The sequence below is a fragment of the Maniola hyperantus genome, chromosome 18, assembly GCF_902806685.2.
Source record: "Maniola hyperantus chromosome 18, iAphHyp1.2, whole genome shotgun sequence".
Classification (NCBI taxonomy): Eukaryota; Metazoa; Arthropoda; class Insecta; order Lepidoptera; family Nymphalidae; genus Maniola; species Maniola hyperantus.
The window spans coordinates 13,525,160-13,534,927 of NC_048553.1; the positions used below are offsets into that span (position 1 = coordinate 13,525,160).

The 9,768-nt window shown below is 38.1% G+C and overlaps 1 protein-coding gene across 1 annotated transcript; it reads left to right on the plus strand.

Moving 5' to 3' along the window:
* Window positions 1–1,884: 1,884 nt before the first annotated feature.
* On the plus strand, window positions 1,885–9,439 carry LOC117990884 (phospholipase A1 VesT1.02-like). The gene is made up of 2 exons (XM_034978379.2): window positions 1,885–2,551; window positions 7,385–9,439. Exons 1-2 carry the CDS (start codon window positions 2,341–2,343, stop codon window positions 8,281–8,283), a joined length of 1,110 nt encoding a protein of 369 aa, XP_034834270.2. The 5' UTR covers window positions 1,885–2,340; the 3' UTR covers window positions 8,284–9,439.
* Window positions 9,440–9,768: the final 329 nt, after the last annotated feature.

The following is a 9,768-nucleotide window of genomic DNA, read 5'->3' on the forward strand; positions in this document are numbered from 1 at the left end:
ACGCATTGTATAAACGAGTTAACCAACCGTTTAGTTCGAGATTCGACAATAATTGCGCGATCGTGCGATAACGCGCACCATCCGCACGATTAAATACCGTGTCTGTTAGCACCAATGATATACCTACCTACTCGTACTCGTAGATATACAGGCTTAGAAAAGTGACTGAAAAATAATTGCAAAAAATTTAAAGCACTTCAAAAGTGTTTCATCACTCTCACGTGAGAAAATCAGTCTGAGGACTGATTTTTCAATAGGGAATAAATTGAATTGAGGAAAATCAGTGAAAATGTCATTCACTATGTACAAAATATGTAATGTCTTCTGTACAAAATCTGTCAAAATGTCTTTATTTGGCTATTGAAAAATCGACCATACGACAACGGTTGAAAGACGAGCAATAACATGAACCGATAGAGCAACATAAACAATAAAGTTGACGAACTTTCGCCTACAAATTAGCTGGCATTTTCAGTACTGAATCATGCGGGTCTTGCAGGTCTTCGGAAAAAATAAAAGTAAATCTTGGTATTTTGAAAAAAATAAAAGTCTCTAAGTAAAATCTTGGTATTTCATAAAGGTTGTTTAACGCTAGATCGACAATGCAGCATAAACAAACTTACTTATAAGCTGTAAGTAAAGTTCGATCATAAATACGAAGGATTCGCCCGAAGATTCTCAACCATACCTTGTGGCATGCTACATTGTCGTTCTAAATTGCTCTAGCCGACTCTAGCGAATATTTTCAAGCGCATTATTCTGAGGAAGTGAGTATCTTTGGTGGTTTTATATCAATAATATAATTAATGAGTACGTGTTAACTTGTATGTTTTGTACGTGAGCATAAAGAAACACTTTATCTCTTGTGATTCAGATATTTAAATATTTTGATTGATTGATTTACGAGCGATTATTATATTCATTCATTGTTTTGGGTTATTGTTCTTTCTTTTTGATTTTAATAATCAGCATTTCGATTGTATTTGTTTTAACTTTTATCTTTCTCTCTTTGAAACTCTTTGATTTTTTCAAGGGGAAAAAATCGGTTCAGTGGTTCCAGAGATTATTTGTTACAAACAAACTTACAAACTTTATGTCTTTATAATATTAGTATAACTAGTTTATGCTCGCGACTTCGTACGCGTTGACTTCAAAAATTTCAACACCCTATTTTATTCCCTTAGCGCTTTAATTTTCAAAAATCCTTTCTTAGCGGATCCCTACGTCATAATAGCTATCTGCATGCCAATTTTGAGCCCAATCCATCTAGTAGTTTCAGCTGCTGTGCGTTGATAGATCAGTCAGTCAGTCACCTTTTTATATAGGTATTTAGATTGAAAATATATTTTTTGCTATTAAAAACTTACATTTGCAGTTGGAGTTTAAGCAACAAAAATTGTGGTCCGTGGTACGTCATTATCCTTCCCAGGTACGGAATCCTCGGTGCGCGAGTCCCAATCGCACTTGGCCAGTTTTTTACTACACGTTGTAGGTATTCAATGAATATATTAACGGTAAACAAAATCTTAAGGCCATTGCATTGGATCAGAATGATTCGTGCTTCAAGATCAAGGTCGTAGCATCGCAAGTTATAAAGTTAGGTGGGTCTAAGCCGAAACAGCAGTCTACTTGCGCGCGCCGGTGGCGGTGCCGTGCTACTGATGTTGGATTTGCTACTGAGTTAGTAGCATTTAGTAGAATATGTGCCAATGAACTTGATACTTGAGTGATGAGTTTTATGTGCCTTGATGGGATTGCTTATGGATTGAATATATTATGAACCAGGCGTAACGTAACGTACATAATAAAATATAGAAATATGTATGGCTTTTTTATGAGTTACAAACTGGACGTTTTATTCAACAAAATATAGATCTTTCGTGTGATAACATAGCAGTCAAGCGAATGGATAGGTATTTAATATGAAAAAACTGAAACTTTAAAAAAAATATAGACAAATTATAGTGTTTTTAAGCTCTAACTAAGAGCTTTGTGTTTAAACTTTTAATAATAATTATTTTACTGAATAGATAGAAAGTTTATTGTGAAGTTTTACAATATGTTGAACAATTAAAAAAAATTAGAAAATGGATAAAATCACGTCGTAGCATAATTACAAAATGAAATACAAAAAGTGTCTTCTAAATCAACTTTTGAAAACCAAAAAATGACACTGTGTTTATATTATGACGAGTCTAAACTCAAACTCATAGCAATTTTATTCAAAATGGGTACATTGTAAACTTTTTGATTGTCAGTCGTTGAATTTGTGAGAGAATAATGAAATGGTGATAATTCATTAAGAACATAAATTTAAAACTAAAGCTGTGAGGATTCCAAATGCGCTCATGTCTGAGAAGAGCCCTCAACAAACTCAGCCGGGTACTTACTGAAGTGATGAAGGCGTTGCAGAACGATGTGTTTTTTATGGAGTGTAGGAACATGGTGGTGCTGCTGGTGCTGGTGGTGCTGCTGACGAGCATGGCATCGGGGCTCGTGACGCCGGTCAGCAACGGTCTGGACCAGCTGGTCAGAGCTGCTTCTTCTACATGTAAGCTTCAAATAATAAATAAATAAATAAAAATCTTTTTTATTCGAATAAACTTTTAAAAGTACTTTCGAATAGTCGGATGCATCTATCACTGGTTCGGAATGCCTTTCCTACCGAGAAGAACCAGCAAGAAACTCGGCGGTTGCTCTTTTCAAATATTTGATATAGTTATTAACAACTAGATGATGCCCACGACTTTTTGGAACGTTTGGACTATTTGGAAATTCTCCTGTTTGATTTTCTGGGATAAAAAGTAGCATTTGCCGTTCCACGGGATGCAAGCTCTCGTTGTACCAAATTTCGTCAAAATCGGTTGAACGGATGGGCCGTGAAAGGTTAGCAGACAGACAGACACACTTTCGTATTTATAATATTGAGTACTGGAATGATGCCCGCGCCTTTGTCCGTGTGGATTCAGGTTTTTGAAAATCCCGTGGGAACTCTTTATTTTCCGGGATAAAAAGTAGCCTATGTCAATGCAATGCAAGCTCTCGCTGTACCAAATTTCGCCAAAATCGGTTGAACGGATGGGTCGTGAAAGGCTAGCAAGGCTAGCTTTAGGCTATTTGAATTATCGTGCAAAATGTCGAAAAAATACGACTGTAGTACGGAACACTCGTTGCGCGAGCCTTACTCGCGCTTGGCCGGTTTTTTTCTGTAACAAGACTGCCCAAGACTGGTCGGTCTCCTTTGAGAAAGGACTTGCTATAATTATTTACTCTATATGTGTCAACTGTCATGTCATAACTCATAAGTATTTTTTAGTACCGGTATACCTACTCTCCCTCAAAACCATACCTATAGTACGCGACAGGTTGAAATGGCAATCGGGGAGGCGACGCCCCGCACACCTGCATAGCCCCCGCACTAACCCAGTGCGGGCGACGTGCGAGTGTAAAGGGCATTCCCCCGCCTCATACCCCGATTACCATCTCGACCATCAGACCAGATAATTATGGCGAGTCCTTTCTCAAATATTACGCATTATACATACAAATTTTAGTCCATGTCTGAAACAAGTACCTATCAACATCATCGCTTCTAACTTCCGTAAATAAATTGCCTTCGAGATCATTAGTAAGTAATTACCTACACTTCCTTCATTAAGCAATTAGTGATGCAACTCAATTGAAGGCACTTTATTTTCCTTCCTATTTTAATGAATTGGTGTTTAAGATTAATCATTTAAGTACTTACAACTAGCTGATGCCTGCTCAATATGAACTCAGGTAAAATTGCTCACTCTATACAACACCTGTCCATCACTCTTCTATCACTACCCTTATTATAAATGCGAAAGTGTGTTTGTTTGTTGGTTTATTGGTTTGTCCTTCAATCACGTCGCAACGAAGCAACGGATCGACGTAATTTTTTGCATGAGTATAGATTAAGACCTGGAGAGTAACATAGGCTACTTTTTATCCCGGAAACTCTAAGAGTTCTCACGGGATTTTTAAAAATCTAATTCCACGCGTACGAAGTCGCGGGCATCAGCTAGTCGGATATATTTTGGAGAGTGTGCTTAGGAACTCCGCTATACAGAACGCTAGCAAAAACTTAGCGTTATTGTGATACTACTTAAACACAATCCAATACCTATGACCATTTTGCCCCATTTTGTAATTTTAATGATTTAGTATTTTTCAAACCCGCAATGTATAGCGTGCAAAAATGCCGCATTTATGATGCGCAGGTGTGGCCGTAGCTTAACTAGGACGTTATCGTTACGAACGAACGTTAACGTTATCTTATCGTATTATTCGTACAACTGACGTCCGAATGTTTTAGTTAACCTTGCCATCTTGCCATAAATCGGCAATATTCATAATCACACTATTATATGAAACAGAGGTAGCTACATTATGTACATAACATTATGTAGTTTCATTTATTTATTTGTTTTTGATTCAAATTAACCTTTACAAGGTTTGAAATGAGTATTAAATATCACAAATCTTTTTTGGAATGTGTGTTTTCAAATAATTCGTCTGTGGGATCTACATGATTAATTAATAATATTATGTTTCTTACGAATTATGATGTAATTTGCCTTCAATACAGAGGGCGTGATGAATTCATAGACACACGTATTATTACTGTGAATGAGTCGTAAATATTCATTCATGTTTCGTTTTTAATTATTATTTTTATTAAATATTTAGAGATGATTTAATTGGATAATCGGTAGAGGTCGCTGCCCTGGCACTGAGTTTACGATTTCTTAATAAAATACACTTGCTATATAACTATTTAGATCTCTTAGATGCAATAAGTTTATTATTATTTTTATTTATTGTTTTTATTTATTGGACACACAAAACAGATAATGACAATAATAACTGAGTAATACAAGCCATTTATAAAAACTAGTCACTCTCCAAAAAAATGGTGTATACAAAAGCAGTTATACAATTAACGGACGTGTGACTACTCAATACTAAACAATACTTATACTTTAATGAAAGAAAAGAGAACAGAACAGAAGAAGAATTATTTAACAGAATGAACAGAACCTACAGACCACAGATTAGGTAGGTACCTACTACAATAGATGGTAAAGTTCTCATTACAGACAAGCTATAGGTACCTATTGGCGATTTCAAGAAGCTTGGACTTCGACGAGTAGGTATTCATTCCCAACAATCATGCCTAATACCTACGTCTTATTAATAAATTATCACTTAGGGACTTAAGAGTTTTATATTTACGCCTAGATTCTAGCTTTACAAGGTAGGTACCTAGTTTTAATAACGAATCGCTGCACGCAAATGTTGCCAATGATTATACTCCAGTAGCATTGTCACCCCGCAGCTCTGTACCCGTAGTACATGATTTTACGTCTCACCAAACTAAACCAAATTCGAGAGTCGAAATACTTCCGCGTTACAGTAAAATGGACCTAAAGAGCCTTGAATTGAAGTCAAATATTCAATGCCGCTGATTTTAATTTCGCAATGTTTCCGCTTGGAGCGCTGGCTGTAGAAGTGTAGACAAACTTGAGCTTTAAAACAAGGCATTTAAGATCCAGTTTACTGTAACGCGGAAGTATTTCGACTCTCGAATTTGGTTTGGTTTGGTGAGACGTAAAATCTTGTACTACGGGTCCTGTAGTATGTTGCAATGTAAATATTGTAGTAGCTACCACTTAGTTGTCGTTCGTGAACAAAACGTCTGCGCACGCGACGCGCGCGCACGCACGAGCGCGTCGAGCGCGCCGAGCGCGTCGAGCGCGTCTCACTTCATTGTAACTATTGGTAAAGTGGGAATTGGAACACATTTGGAGATAGGCTTTAAAACTAAAGCTACGAGGGTTCCAAACGCGCCCGTCTGAGAAGAGCCCATTACAAACTCGGCCGGGTATTCTTTTTTCAACCTCTACCTTGACTTTACAAATATTGTGCACTCGCAAAAATAATAACTCAAAAACACGGAACTGTGCACTTGGCATTGGCTCGCGCAAATGATGACCGTTCGCGAAATATTTGCCGATTGTGAATAACTTCCCACTTGTGAACATCGCATCATTGATCATATCGCACTGAGCCGTGATTACTGGAGACTGAAGGCCGTTGTTTATTATGATTCCACTTCATTATTTGGGTTCCGTAGTCCGTACCCGAAGGCTTTACTTTTATACACGGCATAATATTGAATATCAAATCTTTGAATAGAGCAACCGCTGAGGTTCTTGCTGCTTATTTTCGGTAGAGAAGGCATTCCGAACGAATGGTATGGAATAAAGTCAAAGTCATAGTCAAATGACTTATTCAAAATAGGTAATAAATTACACTTTTTGATGGTCGGTTGGTGTATTTGTTAGATGGTGATAGAGTGGTGATAAAGATACGAGGGTTAATAAAAATATTTCTATTTCTATTCTAAGGCCGTAGAGAGTCAGGCGCCTAATGATTTAGACCTCTTATTCGGGAGGTCAGGGGTTTGATCCCGAACACGAACTTCAAATTTTTTAATTAAATATGCTAACGGTGAAAATAATGTATAGGTAATGGTTTATATATTTAGGTATGTTGTTGTAAACCTAAGTATTAGGTTTTGTTACCTAGATCCTGATCTATTGTTCTACATTTTATAGTTACAACCATTCTTGTGTGCCTATTCAGTAAAATATAATACCTAAACATTTATACAATGGCAGGGAACCCTTCGTGTGTCCGAATCACACTTGACCTGTTTTGAGAATATTAAAGTTGTTTATTAAACATTTGGTAGTTATTTAAAACGTTTGATGACCTCTCGCGCAACAAACAGCCTTGCTGGACCTACTACTACGATCTGCTTCAACACATTGTGTAAGCACTCGTCTGTAATTCCGTAGGTTCCGGGTTTCATTCCTAGTTGAGCTAAAGGAAACAATTAAAAACCCGGTCAAGTGTGTGGTCGAACTCGCACACGAAGGGTTCCATACCACCGTACAAGAAATAACACTTTTTCAATGTTTTAAATTTCTCGGCGGCATAAGATTTGAAAAAAAATTCAAGGTTAAGGAAATTGCAAGAGTGGGGCGCGTAATTTTAATTCTCATAATATTTAGGTCCATGATGATTTATGACTCGCCAAATTGGTCTAGGCATTTCTAGTCTGAAATCTAGCAATAAACTTTTAAAAAATAAGACTGGTTTTATATCATCATCGTCATCATCAGCCTGTGGAGGTCCACTGTTGGACATAGGCCTTCCCTAAAGAGCGCCACCACACCCGGTACTCAGCCTTCCTCATCCAGCCACTTCTACGATTCACACACACAAACACACTTCATGTCACATTTATATGATTTTATATAAGTAACTAATATTATTTGTTTGTCTTTTCCAGGTGATATCCTACCTCTGGAGGTGCTGTTCAGCTGGGCATCCACTCCAGAACTTGACGTGGTGGAGTACACTCACCAAGGGAAAAAGAGCTACAGGTTAAACAAGGCGCACTCCAGCCTCCGCAACCGACTGCCATCCTTCCTCGTCATCTACATCCCGGGGTGGTGGAACACACCGACAGACGAGTCAGCAGACACTTTAGTAAAGGCTTTGCTGCACAAAACTCCTTTAATCCTAGTTTTGGATACCCGCGCGACGTTCTGTCGTGGCTACGTAGGCTCCGCCTCGCGCGTCAGCAGCGTTTCCCAAAAAATCTACAAATTCATCAAAAACATCTACTCAGACGGGTATCCCACTACATCCATACATTTAATAGGCTTCAGTCTAGGTGCCCACGTCGCTGGAATGACGGGGAAGTTGGTACAGAGTCGTTTGAACCAGAAAATTGGGAAGATCACAGCGTTGGATCCAGCAAGACCGTGTTTTACCCAACTACCTCAATACAGACTGAACAAGAAAGATGCCAATTTCGTTCAAGTAATCCATACAAGTGCTGGAATATTAGGCCTCGAACATGCGATCGGTCATGCTGATGTTTACGTCAATGGCGTGTCATCCCCACAGCCTGAATGTAGAGAAAAAGCCGTCAGCTTGGAATGTGACCACGCGCAGTCGTGGAAGGTCTTCTCCGCTTCGATAATGAACGATCGCTCTCTATTAGGAAGGCAGTGTAAGAGCTGGAACGAACTCAGCAATGGATGGTGCAGCGGTAACGAAACCAAGGTGGGTTATGGGTGTAATACAAAAACTAGAGGGATGTTCTTGCATAAAACCCAGGAAGTGAGTCGAAAGATTTGGGTGTTCAATCCATTCGATATACGAACTTGGTGGCTCAGTTGATATCTGTGGTTGATATGGTGCAAACTAGAGCGGTTACGGACTCATCCGATCCGAGTCCGTGAAAATACGAATATAAAAACTCGGACCGAACTCGAACATATATTTATATAATCCGATCTCTGATCCAAATTCAAGCTATTCAGTGGCCATCTTTGACATATCTACGTCATATTATGTTCGATTTGAATCCGAGGTACATCCGATATATTCTCACTTATGACGGAGAAAACTCGGATGACGGAAGTAGGAGCTAGTGCGTAAGCTACTACACAAATAGTTCTATGACTATGTCGGAACGTATTTTTGCGGATTCTGATGGGATGCAGTGCGTAATCGCACTTTGCAGTAAGTGCACTTTTTGGCAAGCGCAAGTGATCGAACTTTTGTCGACTCTGTGTCTCTAATAACAATAATTAGTCCACTAGAAGTCGAATCATGACTTGTTGCAACTGTATCAGTAGGTACCGTTTCAATTGGTCGTCAATACCTAATCGGATAGTTTATAGTTCTATCACGTAGGAAGAAGGCGGATGACTAAGTATTTAAAAACAAATTCCTAATAATTGTATCTAAATATTGATTATTTTAAATTTTATGAAGAAAAATTTTAGGTAGAAAAATTTGTGAAAGTACAAAATACCTTCATTTCGACGCTTTTGTCTTGTTTTCCCCATTTTTAGGGTTCCGTACCTCAAAAGGAAAACGAAACCCTTACAGGATCACTTCGTTGTCTGACCGTCTGCCTTTCTGTCTGTCGTGTCTGTCACGAAAACCTATAGGGTACTTCCTGTTAACCTAGAATCATGAAATTTGGCAGGTAGTTAGGTTTTATAGCACAAGTAAAGGAATAAATCTGAAAACCGTGGATTTGTGGTTACATCTCAAAAAAATTAATTTTTAATTCTCAAAGTAGGTAAGTTAACTATACCAAGTGGGGTATCATATGAAAGGGCTTTACCTACACATTCTAAAACAGATTTTTATTTATTTTTATGCATAATAGTTTTTGATTTATCTTGCAAAATGTCAAAAAAATTACCTGAGTACGGAACCCTCGATGCGCGAGTCTGACTCGCACTTGGCCGGTTTTATAAATAAATGTATTAATTTAATGTTAAGTTTTAGTTTCGTGACTGTGATATTCGTATTTGAATAGGTAAATTATAATAATTTAATAATATTATATCTATTTCACTTGTTTTATTTTACCTTCTAATTTTATCATCGCGGAACCTAGGACTTGCTTGGATGGCCTTTCGGGATGTTCGAGTATGGTGGACTACGGCCAAACTATTCTCCTTCATCTCGACCTGTCGCGTTTACGCGTACTGTAGCTGATGACGCTGACTACTGAGATTTATAGAGCGCACTTTGACTTCAGATTGAGTTAAAACGAGACAGATTTATGTGAGAGATGTCTCGTTTTAACTCTGTCTAAGTGTAAGCTAAGTCAGAGTGCGCTCTATAGATCTCACCCTAAGATCT